General features: G+C 40.5%; 1 protein-coding gene across 1 annotated transcript in view; it reads right to left on the bottom strand.

The window, feature by feature from the left end:
- GLP1R (glucagon like peptide 1 receptor) overlaps positions 1-15,930 on the bottom strand; it is a gene marked incomplete at its 5' end in the record, with an annotated part of 85,118 nt that overhangs the window by 42,407 nt on the left and 26,781 nt on the right. The window contains 2 exons of the mRNA XM_083857621.1: positions 14,313-14,423; positions 15,645-15,741. Of these exons, the coding sequence (XP_083713747.1) occupies positions 14,313-14,423; positions 15,645-15,741 (208 nt within the window). The remainder of the gene's footprint in view (positions 1-14,312; positions 14,424-15,644; positions 15,742-15,930) is intronic.

Genomic DNA, 15,930 nt, shown 5'->3' with positions numbered 1-15,930 from the left:
GGCAGCTTATGAAAAACAAGTATTTATGATAATGGTACAGCTTTGTCAACATTTGGTAAGATACCAAAAAGCACCATTAAAAGTTTTGTTCACAATAAATAAAAGTGGGTTGGAATACATTTATTGCAACAAAAAACGTGATTGGAAGTTTAATGTAAAATAAACTTGTAAAAATGCTGTTAAGAGGTTTTGTGTTTTTAAGTCATTGGATCAGTGAATGTAATTAATAGAAGTCATCCTCTTAGAAGATATTAAAATTATGCAAAAAAAAAAAAAAAATCTGCCGTAAAAAGTTCTCTTTAAAGGCTGCAAACCATACAACTAAAGTCCTTCCAGGGCAGAGGAAGGGATCTATTGTATTATGCCCATATTCCAAGGCCTTATAAAAATAAGCAAAAGAACCCTCAAAACAAGCTAAAAGGAAAGGAAAAAACTACACAAATCATTAGCATAATGCTTGCTGAGCTAAAGCAAGCAAAAACAAAAACAAAAAACCTTTGAGAAAAGACAACAGATAACTAATATGTTAAATATGCACAGCCAGAAGAGGGATGTAAATAAACATGTAAATAAACACTGGTTGGTTGATGCAGCTTCTGCACAAAACAAAAAGCTCCAGAACATAGAGGCTAAAACAAATGCCAGATGCTGCAAGCAAACTGCCAGTCTTTGGCAACATGGAAATTTGTGGTATTTGGTTATCTGCAAAAGCAATGGTATAAAGAACCACTGATTAAATAATCCTAAATTTATCATCTCTTGCAAGACAGTTATAAAGATCAAAAAAATCCTGAACAATAGGAAGCTTTCCAGCATAGACACCTGCACAATACACTATAAAATTTATCTCTAACTATCAAACTTCATTTAGAGCTAACTCTAACTCCACAAGAATTAGCCACTATCTACACAAAATAAAGAATATGGATACTTCAAAGTAGAACAAATAAAACAAAGCATCTCATCCATTTTAAAGACTGAAGACACCCTGTTCTTCTCTCCCCTAACTGCACTCCTCCTCTCCTTGGTTCTCTTCATGGTCATTCCTTCAACCCTTCCTGTTGCTGCAATATTTAGTTCTGTGCTGTTGCTTTACCTTTGCACTGTTACTCTCTTTACTATTTCTCTCTCAGCTCCTACTTGGGGTTGCCATTTTCCAGAACCACTGTAATTAAAATTGCAAACTAACTCCAGCTTCTCACATATCCTTTCCCACCAGTCTATTCCTCAGCCTTTCTCATCATACTCTAAGCTCCTCCAAGCAATGAAGAGCAGCAAAATCAACGAAGAACACCTGCTCTCAGATCTGGATCTATTGCAGCCAACAAGGCCACAGGAAGCCCTGCTCAGCCCATGCACCAAAAGCACATCTGGCCTCAACAGCCACACACATTTCAGGAGAAAGGAACACTACTCCACACTGATATGGCCACTGGAGACTGTAGGTGCAAACAAGTACACAAAAGGAATTCAATCCCACAAGCAGCAAGAGACATATCACAGGAGCCACACTCCTCTTTCCCATTCACATGTTTGAATATAGAATAAGATTTGGACAAAATGTTCTTTGAAAACATCGGCCCTTAAAACAGAGTTCTAATTTACTGAATCTTATCATATCAAGTCCTACAAATCTGTAAGATACTAAATACAAGCTCTTACAAATAACAGGTGGAAAAAAGGACCAGCAATTTTATTGTGGAAACCACCATCTTTTCTGCCAATAGTAACTAGAGGCCACTAAAGCTGAAGATATGTCTGGATTTACCTCTCCTTTACAAAGTTAATCTTTACATCAATTTCAATGATTCTTACCCTCCAATCCAAATCTGGGACCTATCCCTGATCTCAAAATAAGGATCTCTTACACCCTTATATGGGTAATTTTCCCCAAGTTCTCAAGTTGCATGCAATTTTCACTGCTTGAGAGATATTTGGATAGACATAAAATCCCTTTGACTTAAACTTTCCTTTTCCTGCCATGGAGCAATCCCATCCCTTGATTATTCACTGCCAACGATACCTCACATTTAAAAAAAAAACTTAGAGAGGCCCACTGTCATTCATCAGTCACACCAACACAATATTTTCCACATTTTACCCATGCTTTCATTCTGTTTAAAGGAATTGTAGGTGCCCTGCTTCATTGAGCTCCAGGACCATTACCAGGCAGTTTTTGTGTAAGTCAGTTTTTTCCCTTCAGAGGAAATGTGATGATGAGATCTTGATCCTTTTCTTGCCTAATTCATTTCTGATCATTCCAATTGTCAAAAAGTAAATTAGAACCAGAAAGTCAGATGAGTCTGACCAGGCATCAACCAGCATTATTTCTGCCATCAAACAAGTCATGTACCCAAGTTCACTCATAAACATTGCCCAGAAAAGCTTTATTCTTATTCAAATAAAAATTAAAGTGATGTATGGGAATCCTAACAGTTAACATTTGGAGCATGTTTGAAGAGGATTAGACACTTTCAAAATTCATAGCAGGGACCTGAGTCTCTCAGGGAAAATCTAGTCTATGACAGAAAACTCTCAAGGGGAAAGTCAGCAATAAAGCATGCAAGTAGAAAAGAATAATACTGCTAAACTAATAAAATTGTGTGCATGATTAAGAAGTGCAATCCTTGTAAAGATTAGCATATTTTCAAGTTAAAGTTGCATCTGTGAAATTGCATGAAAGGGAGGATGTTCTATAATTAGACTTACATTCAGATATATTTTAAGTCAGTCCACATTTTTTTGCAGGACTACTCTGTCAAATGAAAACATCATAAAAAATTCAGCCACAGAGCAACTAACTTCAAGAGGCAAAGACTCAGCTGTCTTTAGATAAAGCATTTACCTATATATATAAAAACATATATACACATAGATTGAGTTGTATCTTCACCAAAAGTTAACTGAGGATACTGGAAAATGTAATAACCTTTAAGATCAGGATCACTATCAGAGGCATATCTGTTATGTGAGAGGACACATAGGTTGGATGCCTGTCTTTCCCATCACCCAAGGTAAAGTGCCAGGAATTCCTCAAAAGAGGGGGAAGAAGTGAGCCATATGAGCAAGTTGATCTCCATCTATGCTGTTTTAAAATCAGGCATTTTTATGTCTTACCACATCATCTGGGATTTGGGGTGAAAAAACCCAAAACAATCAACATTTTACTAATTAACAACATTTAAGTAAGCTGAAAGTTAATAATCTGTTCTCAGCAAGGCATTTAATTATGTAGAACACACAAACGCTATTGTTTATTCAGACCCTTAATTAGTTCAGCTTACTCCTTGTCCACAGCAATTAAAAACTGCAAGTTCTCCAGGTGTAAGTAACCTGAAGAAAGGTTTGAGGTCCCTCTGTTTAAGAGTGAACTAGTACAGAAAACAAACAAAAGCAAGGAGATAATAACTTCAGTTATGCAAGTATGTAATGAGAGCACAAATGAAGTCTAAGGTTATTGCTGAGCTCAAACATATCTAGCTACTTGCTAGACTAGCATGGGCAAGGCACAGAGGCAGTGTAGCTCTTCCTTGCAGCTGGGTCTGATGGTATTCATTTCTCATTATTCATGGCCAGATCAGCGGTACAAAACATCTCAAGCACTCACAAAATGAAGTTCAGCTATGTCTTTTCTGAGGTGTGCATTGACATCCTTGACAGTGCATTTCAAGGAATTACTTTAAACAAAAACATGATACAGTTATAAAACTAAAAAAATTCTGGAAAACATACAGCCCTGCCAAATGCTCCAACTCCCACAGACACAGCAAGCTGATATCCTACAGCAGGCTTGTCCAGCAGTGCTAAAACCATATTTTCTTCCTAGAAGGTCTCAGGTAACCAGATCTATACCTAACATATGAATATCATGCTTCCACCATACATGTGCATTTCAATATCTGACCATATGCAGCTTCCTGTCCTATAACACATTTGATGTATTTTGGTTGCAGCAGGAGAGGAATCAGAGCAGAGAGCTTATCATTGTCCCTACAGAAAGTCACATCTCAGCCCAGCTGGAAGGTCATAAACCACTGCTCTACTATATGTACCTCAATCCGTAGTGGTTTGTTTAAAAAGCTGTTTCTTTTGCTTAAGCAAAAACTGATAGAATTGAGAATGGCATTGCCACGTGGCCCAAAATAAATGCACATTTATAACATCTATCTGCTAATGATTTTAAAAATTATTTCTGCCAACCGCCCCTATATCTACCCTTGAGATGAGCAACATATGTTTGAGAGTTCTCTGGTATATTACCAGATGGAGACTGACAAACAGAGGCAGAGGTGAACTTGAAAGACTAAGATTTTTTTTTATTATTACTTTAAGCAAACTGAAATTGCCAATTAGCTTGAGACAGCTTCTGGTGCAAGGAAATAAAAATTTTAAATTGCTTACAGGCTAGCAAATGCAAAGGAACATTCTTCACTGAAAAAAGGTCACACCCCTTTCCAGCATTATGGAGAACTTTCTGGAAGCTTGGTTTTATTAAAGCAAAGAAGGGAAGAAATTTAATAAATGTCTAATCATCCTCAGAGTATCCAGTATTTGAAGTGAAATTTATTTTCTTGCATGCAAAAAGACCAGCAGGTACTTTAACTATACACTCAAAGACATCTGCTGTCTTGGTTTTAAAAGACTGTCTCAAACTGCGAAGCTGGATGATTAAACAAAAAGTGAGAGAGATGAAACCAGACAAGGTTTAACTTGATCCCTTGAACCAAATGTTCCTGCCATGCATATAACTTCAAAAACTGTCTGAAGAGAAACTCATACAAATAAACGCCTGCTTCCTCAGCTCTAGGATTTTCCACAGAGCGCTCTAGACAGCAATATTTGGTCTTTTGGTCTGCTTTGTGCAGGCAACAATAGAGCTTCACTGCCACAGCACTGCTATCCATAGAGGTTTCACAAACAAAATCAAACACTTTTTTTTTAATGTTTTTGCTTCTTGCTGGCACTATGGCACTCTGTCCCCAAACTCCCTCCCCCTCTGAGTTTGAACCAGTGTGCAAACACAGGCAATTCAGGGAAAGGGAAGAGGACCAGGACATTGGATTAAATCCTGCAGCACAGCAGATGCCTCAGGAGGGCAGATGCTTGAACACCAGCCCTGAATGGCCATAGCAAGGGGCTGAGGGGGATACTAAATCACATTTAAGGAAAGATTAGCTGCAGAAGCTTTTCCAATGGTCCAGGCACTCCAGCAGCAATGACAAAACCCAGCTGAGGCAGAAGTCTCCATGTGATCCTCACCTGGGTCACAGTACAGCATGCCACAGACCCAAAGCACTCGTGGCAACACCTTGACAAACACAAGAAGGTTCTGTTTCCTTTCTCAGTCCCTCTCCTTGGTGGGCACAACAATCACAGAGGGATTTAGTTTGATATCAGATACATTTCAACACTTGGTTTTCCTGCTTGTGTAGCAGGGAATAGAATCTGCAATATTGCTGTACATGACAGCATTACAATTGTGGAATTGTGTAAGTACAGTTACAGCTCTTGGGAAAAGAAAGGCACCACACAAGAAGGAAGGTATTAATTCATTATTTAATCAACAGGCAGGACCAACTTAGACACTAATGCTGGGTGGGGACTGTGCAGACAATTTCCATGATCTCTGCTGCACTGCAATAAGGTTTGTGTGTACCTCATAACCCTAGGGAAATTGCCATAAACAAGCATAAAATCCCCATGGTGAAACTGCTAACCTCTGGCACTCAGGAGTTCCAAGGTAATGCTCCACTTCCACTCACTGCCTCTTCAGAGCCCCTGTCTAAAGAAACATCAGGAAAAGAAGTTCTGCCACCGGACAGAAAATCGGGAGTGCTGGAAGAGGGTCTCCAATGTAGGTTACAGCAGGGGGAAATGAGAAAGATCAGACCTCGATATATCCTTGCAATTGACAGTACTCTGGAGCAGCAACCCAGTCTTGATCTCTGCATTTCCACACCCCCACATGAAGCTCAGCTCACACAATCTCTGTGATTGGGCAAAATTATTGTGTGAAGTACGGCTGTGGTGCCATAATTTAATCAGACTAACTCCATCTGTAGTAGCCAGAGGCAGCCTCAAGGTTTCTATCAGAGGTCATCAGGTATTACTGCTGGGTTAGTCTGCCACCAGAGACACCTTCAGGTCTCCCACATCACAGGCTGGAAACCAATGTTGTTTCCAGGCGTCCCTAGGCTGTACTTTACCTGATGATCTGGGAGAACAAAGGAGCAGGTGTCACCATTGCAACACATAACATAGTAAAGAGAGGATAATACGGATAATAAAGTGAATTACAGGAGACAAGTGATTCAAGCAAAGGTGAATGACAACAGAAGTTATTAGGTAAACAAAGCAAACTATTTCAAACTAGGAGAAAGGTCGGTTTAGAGAGCACAGGGAGCTACAAAGCACTGAGGCCTCATGGACAACATCAATTAAGGTACACAAGCCATCTGACCTTTTACATGGCACAAGAAACATTACAATTTAATGAGATCTTGGTAGTGCGGAAGTCCTCCAAAGGCCCGTGTATGGTTATTCTGGAAGACTTCATAGTAGGACAGCCAAATTGTTAGGTCTTATGCCTCCCTCCAGGACCAAAAAGAATCCAGTGGGAATCCACTCCTGGGGCACAGCTTCTGGTTTAGTTTCCTCCAAAGAAACAGCCACCAAAGCTGCTCAAACTAAATCAGTCTCAGCAAGCAGCTCAATCAGGGGTTGCTTCAAAATTCACTACTGTGCCACAGCAAGATACCAACACAGATACAGACTGGCATCAAACTAAATCAGGTGTCAGATCCCTCAAAACTAGAGACAGGTTCTAAGCTGAAACAAAAGTATTTAAAGACCTCAGATTTTGAGTGAAGATCTGAGCATCTGCAGCCAGCCTTGGTGCGGTCCAGTGCATATAGGAGGAACTGATGTGGCTACTGTTCACATAACTCTTGTCAGGAGCTGGTACCTCTGGAAGGTTTTTTAATTAAAAAGGATTTAGTGCTATTAAACAATAAAATATCAGAACCCCAGAGGAGGCATAATTGCAAGATGAATTGTACAGCTCCACAGTCTCCAAATCCACATGGTGTTACTGGCAGCTGGCCTTCAATTATGAGAAGGTAACAAGAAAAAGCACACAGCCAGTGACAGTGAGGCAAGGTGCCCATTGTCCCTTAAAGGAGCCCCTACTGCTTCCCTCAGAGCTTCTGCACTGCTTGGGCATTGAGACAGCTATGGCCCTACAACTTGTTCCTATTTCTCCAACTACCATGTGGGTAGCAAGGTGTGCAAAGTTTACCTGATGTAACTTCAATGCTCTCATAACCTGAGTGGGCTTCACATACAGGAGAAAAAGCTTCAACACCATCAGCCGCAAGTATAGAAAATTTGCCTGCAACAAGCTCTGGCTGTGGGCCAAGATCTCTGCTGGCAACTTTGCAGAACAAATTCATTTAACAATAACCTCCCTCCTGCTACTTCAGCATCTCCCCACAAAGACCTGCCCTCAGTGGGAGTTGCATAAGAACAAATAAAAGCCAAACAGAGCTAGAGTGAAATAGCTTGCACAGATTTGAGAAACTTCTGTAGTTTGCTCTTTCAAAGATGTATAAGCAGGCCAAAAAAAAGAGAAAAGCATTGCTTTGGTTTGGTTTGTTTGTGGTTTTTTTTTTTTTTTTTTTTTTTGGGGGGGGGGTAAGGGAAACAAGATATGCTTAAGTTAAGCACGTGCTTCCTTAGACAGTCTATACATTTCACTTCATATTTTTAAAGCATTTCAAAATAACACTTGAAAACCAAGACATTTTTCCAAAGAGAAAATTTAAGAATTTCCCTACAGAGCCCTGAACAGAATACTTTGTTTGACCAAAATTAGATTTTCTTCCATGTTCCAATTGCCCCAACGACGCTGCCTGTCAAGAAGCAAGGAAGAGCTCCCTCACTACATGCACAAATCTATTCTATATGGCTCTCAAGGACACAGATGACTTTATGAATTCCTGCAAGCCCAGCAGTGCCTGGGCTCTTCAATGGCTAGGATACCAATCCCTGTGCTGTGAGACACATCAGCCACCTATTTCTCATTCCAGTGACAATGATTTAACCTGCATCGAAGCAGAAGCTACTCAAAACCTCAGCTGCTTTGGCTTTAGTAGAATACTGATACCCATAATACTCTTATTTCATAATTTTCTATTAAGAAAATAATACAACTACCAATATACTTAAAGCAGATGAGTGCTAATACAGCTGCAGTCACACTAATCAGGAAACTGATCTACATGAGAAGGGAAAAAAGAGACTCAGAGGAATGAAGAGAAATCCCCACATCTCAATTGGGTGAAATTCCCAATCTAGTTTATTTCATAACTACAGATGAAAAAATGACAGCAGTGCAGTTCCATGGAAGAAAGAGAAAATAACCCAGCCTTCAGATCACATCTCAAAAGTGCACCCACAGATGAATACCCACTATTTCAGTGCAACCTTTAATAAAAAAAATTACTTTAAAAACTCAGGTTTAATTTACTTGCCTGTCGCAACAAAAAAAAAAACACCCCACAGCTGTAGCAGTACAAGCACATGTGGCTTCAAGCATATAATCTTGGTCTAATGTTGTGACCTTTTTTCTATTCAATTGTCATGAACATATCCCCAGTCCTCAGAGTCCATCCTTGCAGACAGCATGCCAATAGCGACTCTTTCAGGGATGCTGACACACCTGTTAGGTAACACAACAAAAAAGCCTCAGCCTCAGCGTTTCTAAAGAGATCTGACACAAGTGGGACAGTATTGATTGCCTCTGCTGTACTTTATAGGCTGCCTTTGAAAGCAGCATTTTCAAAAATGGTTGAAGATAAACGTTGCAATCACAAGGGAAGTGATTTTGTAAGGAAAAATCTTGGAAATGCACATATTCCTTAGCACAAAAGACCTATAAGCCCATCATGCATGGCTTTGTCTGGCAAAAGGCTGGTCTTGAGTCTCTGAATGCCCACAAATCTGAATAGGCACACAGCACTGAACCCCAGGTTATCTCTCAAGTTTCTCAATAAACAGATTCCCCTCTCCCTGCAGTTGCTCTTGCACTCTGAGATAAATGAGCAATCCAAAGAGCTGAAGAAAGCACTACTGCTGAACCATGCCCACAGTGCAGACAGGGATTCAAAAGCCACCACATTAAACAAGCAAGAAGAATGTTACACCTCAGTGAGCAGCTCTGTGGCATCACACAGGGACAAGAACTGACTGACATCATGTGCAGTTGGACCAGTGACAGCACACACCTGCTGAGCACGTAAAAAAGTTCTTTATACCATTTTCAGTTTGCCACTCTGTTAGGCAACCTGCTGGGCCACATCTGCTGTTGAGATTTGCAGAAGGGCAGGCTCAAGACTGACAGCCACTAGCATAAGAGTGGTACACAAACAGCAAAAGCTATTAAAGCTTTTTTCTGTAATAGCTATATAAAGCTATTATAGTTCGCAAAACCTGTAATTCCCCAAGGAACGCTCCAGCTTTCCAAACATTTACCATGCAAATTCTCCTCATCTCATATTCTGGCTGACACCAACAGAAATCTGTAACACCTACAAAAACTGTTTACCAAGACTTATCTTATAAAAAAGAAATTAACAGAAGCAGAGAATCACAAAACAGTCAAAATTGGATTGAGACTGGATATTTCCTAATAGAGTGAGGAACTAGGGCAACTTGCTCAGGTTCATATGTAGTCAGGCTATGATTATCTTCTTCAAGGACAGAGACTCCAAAACCTCTCTGGGTCACCTGTGCTAGGTATTTCCCCAACCTCAACACCAATAGTGTAATCATCATATAATAACCACATTTAAAGGAAATTTCCTGTATTTCAATAAGTGAGCCTACACATTGGTAAGATCTCCCCTGAGGCCTTCTCCAGGCTGAAGAACACGAGCTTTCTCAATCTCACCTCATAAGAGAGACACTCTCACTCCTCAAACTCCTCAGTCATTTGCTGGACCTGCTGAAGTAAGTCCATGTCTCTCATGCTGGGGAGCCCAGAACTGGACAAAGCACTACAGATGTGTCAACCATCGGAGTAGAGGGGAAGGATCATCATTTTGAGCTGCCACTAATGCTTTCCTGATACAACCCAGGAAGCCACTAATGTCCTTTGCCTCAAGGGCACATTGCTGCTCATGCTGAGCTTGGTGTCCACCAGTACCTCCAAGGCCTTTTCTGCAAAGTTGCTTTCCAGACAGTCAGCACTGACACACAACTATTTCTCTCTAGGGCCAGAACCTCACAGGATCTCTGTCAGTCCATTTTTTTCAGCCTTTTGTCTAATCCACAGTTCATCAGTTTGTCAAGGAGGATGTTATGGGAACCTGTGTCAAAAGTCTTACTAAAGTCAAGATGAACTCCTCCACTGCTCCTTCTTTAGCCACCAGGCTAGTCCTCTTATCAGGTTTATTATGTGTGATTTCACCTTCATAAATCCATGCTGACTACTCCTAATCACCTTCTTGTCCTTTAAGTGCTTGGAAACAATTCCCAGAATTATTTGTTCTGTTACTTGCCTGGGGACTGCCAGAAGGGAAATCATCTGTAATTCCCCAGATTTGCCTCCTTGCACTTCTTGAAGATAGTGGTGACAATTGCAGGAATCTTCCTCAATTGCCATGACCTTTCAAAGATAGTCAAAAGTGACCCCACAGTGGTGTTAATCGGCTCATTCAGCACTTGTCAGTGCATCCTACCAATTGCTGTGGGCTTGGGTATACCACATGGAAGTGCTCTATATTCTAATCCTCATCCAGTTAAAGTAAGCCATCATTGCTTCCAGCTTTACCACTGATCACAGTGGCCTCAGAGTGCTGAAGGTGAGTTTTGCCATGATGAAGGCAGTGAATAATTCAGTTATTTCCCCACCCTTTGCCAAAGATTCCCCTGCCACACTCAGCAGTGGATCCAAATTTTCTCATATCTGTTTATAAGCCCTTTTTGTTGCTCTTCATCTCACTTGACAAGATTCTGGGTGGGCTATGGCTTTCCCAATGCTATCCTTTAATGACCAGTGTATGCTTCCTGGATCACCTTTCTCTGCTTCCAGCTCATCTACATTTTTATACAGAAGCAGTTAAGTCATGAAGAGACTCAAACACAATGCTTCCTCCATTTCAGTACCCCATCATAAGCAACATTTGGTTTCACGTGACTCAATTCAATTTCCAGGGGATTTTGGGGGTATCCCCCAGCAAGCTTTCCACAAACTTGAAAACCTGACTCCTAATCAAGGGAGCAGCAGTCTTAAATATTTGGGTATGCTTGGCTGAAGGACTTTGTACTTGATGACCACCTTCCCTGACCATGTTTTGAAGGTACTTCCTAAATAATGTCTCATCTTTTCCTCCTCTCCATTTCCAACAGGTGATGAGAGGGAAGTCCTGCAGTGCTAGAACCTATTTCAAGTTCCAAGCAGGGGGCTAAGCAAGAAAAAGTAATAAACATGCTTTAGTGGCCACTCTAAATCACAGGGTGTTCAATTTTCTATTGCTCTAGATCTTCTACTACAAAGACATTACTTCTTCATCACAGCAGCTCATTAGCATTCACTTTGAACATGACTCCATAAGATGTCACAAAATACTATCAGGTTATGGTAATTCAGGCTCCTAAATTGCATACCTGGCACTGACACAAACTTCTTGTTTTATATTGGACAGTGAAAGGCCTCCTTGTTCCATTCTTATTCCTTGCTGATAAAATAGAGGTTGAGGTATATGCACAATTTGCTCAACAAGGGAACACATCCAAAGGTTTAATGATTTTTCTGAAGTATTTTGCAATTCTCCCTAGCAAGGAGTTTACAGAATGCTGCTCTTCTTCTCACTGAAACAAACACCATTTTCAGGATAATTAATTTTATAAAAAACTTATTTCCAAAAGTATGAAAGATATTGCTCATTCAAGTAATTTATTAACCTGCAGTATTGCATTAAACCATAGCTTTTTCCAGCAGTGGTTTCAAGAGCAGTTTTAAGTTCAGGGTCTTAAAGACTGAAAGTAAACAGGTTTAGAGGAAAGAAGTTAAAGTCTGTGAAGAATTTTAGGTATCCAGACAGAAAAGCATTACTGGAAAAAATTCTGCAGTATCCAATCATTTTCTGTTAAATATGAGGTAAATATTAATTCCATACATCTGAAAAAGCTTGTTTATCCATTTCAAATGCATAACATCTTTAATAACCTGAGGAGGTTTAGCAAGCAGCATTTTAACTTCTAAAGTCACTCAGGAAAGCAGGCAAGGCTGAAAAGGTAACCAAGGGCATCCTCTGCAAAAAGAGGCCAGAGCTGTCCCATGCTGGGCACAACTGGCTCCAAAGATCTGCTGCAGGGCACAGCTGAGCCCCTCAGCCAAGATCACAGAACCAGCTAGGTTCAAAAAGACATTTGAGATCATCCAACCTATGACCTAACACCACCTCACCAACTGGACCACAGCACCTCAGGCAAAACATACACAAGAAAGAACCAAACACTGCCTGGCAGTGAGGAGTGAGAAAAGAAGTGCGAGAAACAGCCCTGTGCAGAGCACTAAGATTAGAGAAGATGGAGGTGAGGTGAGGTGAGGAGATACTGCAGGCACTAGGGCAGAGACCTTTTCACAGTCCCTGGGCTTCCATGGTGGATGACTAACTGCTGGGCTGCCAAACATAGCCCCAGCTGTTTTCCCTCCTCAACAGGATGGGGAAAAAAAATCTAAGATCTTGTTGGTCAAGATAAATAAGTAACCAGGAAAAGTAATGGGAAAAACTGGGACCGGATGTTGCCACAGAGGGTAACAACTACAGGGAATCCTTTGGATTGTAAAGTGGTAAAGGGCCAAGGGGTGTAGTAGTGTTGTGTATGTAAATTTTTAACCTTTTTAACAAAGGTTAAAATCAGCATTGTGGTGACATTTTGACTTAAGTGTAGGAACTTACACACACTCCCCACCAACCCTTCGAGATAATGACAATTTAATAAGTAAAGCAAAAGCTGCACATGCAAGTAAAGCAAAATAAGGAATTTATTCACTGACTCCCATTAACAAGCAGACATTCAGCCACTTCTTGGAAAGCAGGGCCTCAGCACATATGACCATTATGTGGAAAGACAAACACCATCATGAATGCCTCTACTCACTTCTCCCACTTCTTCCCCCTTTGCCTGAGCTTCGCTGCCAATTGCATCATAGAGCAGGAATATCCCTTTAGTCAGATCAGATTAGCTGTCCCAATTATGTCACCTCTCAACCTCATGGAGACCCTCAGGCTCACTGGCCTCAGGAAAGGCTTGTAGTGAGTGCTTTGATGCTGAGCAAGGGCTGTTGTGAAGAAAGTCACCTCCAACCCAGCCAGACTCAACATCATCTCCACCCCTTATTTCATGCTATTTGTATTATGTCCAGGTCCCACACTACACAATACATCTAAGTAACCTCTGACTATCCCATCTCTTTGCCTTGTCATTCCTGATATCCCTTTGTACCAACACAACATGTTCTCCATACTTACACCACACACTTTGCACCCATCAATCAGAATTATATATCCTCATTAACTAATATCCTCTGTCCTTTAACAGAGGCCAAAGCCAATTCTCCACACCACCGTGGCTGGCTAATAAACTGTTTCATTTAGACTTTCAAGCGTAGAAAGGTCTTTACAAAGAACAAGCTGTACAAGTCACCGGTTTGAAAGACAGGATGCTAGACAAAGTGATCTAATACCCCTTGTCTTCAAGTGTACATGTACATAAGGCTGTAAAATCTAAAGGTGGCATCCAGTCCTTCATAGAAGTCTTTGCAACCACTGAAAATGCCTTTATCTCACAGTGGTCTGAGAAATAAGTTTATCTCAGGAAGCAGCACAAAACACTTTCACTTCAGACTTTTCTTTCTGTATCTTCTACAGGATGATGTACCAGTTACATTTGTTACTTTTATCTCTGTTTTCCAACTAAGCCATTATCATTGTTAGATAGCCTTCAGCAAGCATCCAGAGCTAAGTTATTAATAGTCACCACTATCCAAGAAGCAAAACCAGATGAGAGCAAAAAATACCCAAACACAACCTTTAAGAAGTCTATTCTCTCATTTTCATCTCCTGCTAAACAGAGATAAAGAATGCACCATACTTTCATATATACATACATACATAGCATCCCTACTTTTATGTTACAGAGAACTGACTGCACTCACAGACATTCAAGCCAATCTTGTCTTTGGTAAGGCTGGGCAAAGAAAACAGGACTGGTTTAAAGCTGTGCCTATAAGGAAAGGCTCTTACCTGTGTTAGCCCAGGGAAGATACCAGGGGCAGCTGACATTCACGTAGGTGCCAGGCAGTCCATCTGGCCAGCAGGCATAATCATCAAATGTTCTGTTACAGAACTTGCCTTCTGCAGAGGGAGAGAAGGAAGATTCATGCCACTGCCTTGTGCTAATACAGCAAGAAGGAAAAGACAGAAGAGCAGAATATAAAAGGAAATACAGACACATACATTTAAGCTCTGATTTGGAATTATATAACATTTATCCAAAGGAGTGAGTTTATTTTCACATAGGAAATTGTTGTTTCAGGGAGGAACTAAGGAACAGATTAGAGTCTTACACTGAATCAAAAGACAAGAAGGTAATGGACTGCTATTAATTTATCTATCTTTTTTTACACCCTTACTTGTCACAGTTTAATTTAAAATCGTTTTTGCTATGAACACTAAAGATAATAATTCCTCAGAATGGTTCAAATTCATGCAGCTGGAAAGTCTACCCTAATATATAAGTCCACCAATGAAATACCCACACACAACCATAACTTTGCATTACAGCTTAATCAACATGAGAATACTTCAGATTCATTAAACTGTCATGCTTAGAGGGCAGCACTCAACTGCTCAACAGAATAATGCAGCAGAGGGAGATGAATGTATCTCTGCCATTGTCATCAGCTACTACTCACTCTGACATAATAATGTAGTTAAGACACAGAATATTAACAGTTTTGAAATAATTCTTCAGAGGCACAAGTTTAGACACATCTTCAGTGTGTCACAAAAGCACTGAAACAGAGGAGAGTCTGCATTGCATCCAATTGTGAGCATTATTGACAAGTCTTCTAAACACCATGATGCTGGCTTATCACAGATGCTCTCAGCACAGTACAGCAGCTCAAACACTAAGACAAGCTATATTCTCCTTGAGTCACTTGCCTTTTTTTCCAAAGCCATTTCATCATTTTACAAGGCTCAGAATAAGTTATACCAACTTTACAACCCAAAACCTCCCAGTTCAATGTGAACAGCATGGTCCCAGATTTCCTAACACTTTGACCCCTAAAGAAGTTTCAGGTCTATTACATTAGTGGCTGTTTGATATGGTACAGCTACCACATGCCACTGCACAACACTCTGGGACTAAGTACAAACATCTTTACAATGAAATTGTTCCATAAAGCACTTCCCCTAGCAGAGGGAAGAGTCCCACAGAGAGCAGGCAGGAGCAAATGGGATAAAGAAGCAATGGACCAGAAAGAAGTATTTTCAAATTCATAATCACCCCCTTGCTACTGTTACAATGCATTTTAAAAATTAACACATCCTATCCCTACCAAATGAGCTTACCTGCCACAATGGGAGGTGTCTCATACAAGTATTTCTGGCACTGGAGCTGATATTCCTTCCATTTCTGCACAACCTCAGAGAGGGACCCATCTGAACTCTGAAAGAGAAATTAGGAATCTCAGACATCGCAGGGACTTAAACTGTAGGGTTTTGCATGCAGAATGAGTAGGTGAGTGTGAAAATGACTACAAAATGCCAGAACACCAATGCTTATCACAAAGGCAAGATGATGCTATGTATCTGCCTAATTTCAACCAAAAAAAAAAATTTAAAAATTCCCTTCTAT

The sequence above is a fragment of the Zosterops lateralis genome, assembly GCF_965231275.1.
Source record: "Zosterops lateralis genome assembly, chromosome: 3".
Lineage (NCBI taxonomy): Eukaryota > Metazoa > Chordata > Aves > Passeriformes > Zosteropidae > Zosterops > Zosterops lateralis.
The sequence above is the reverse complement of the archived record's forward strand: the minus strand, read 5'-3'. Positions and strand labels throughout refer to the sequence as shown.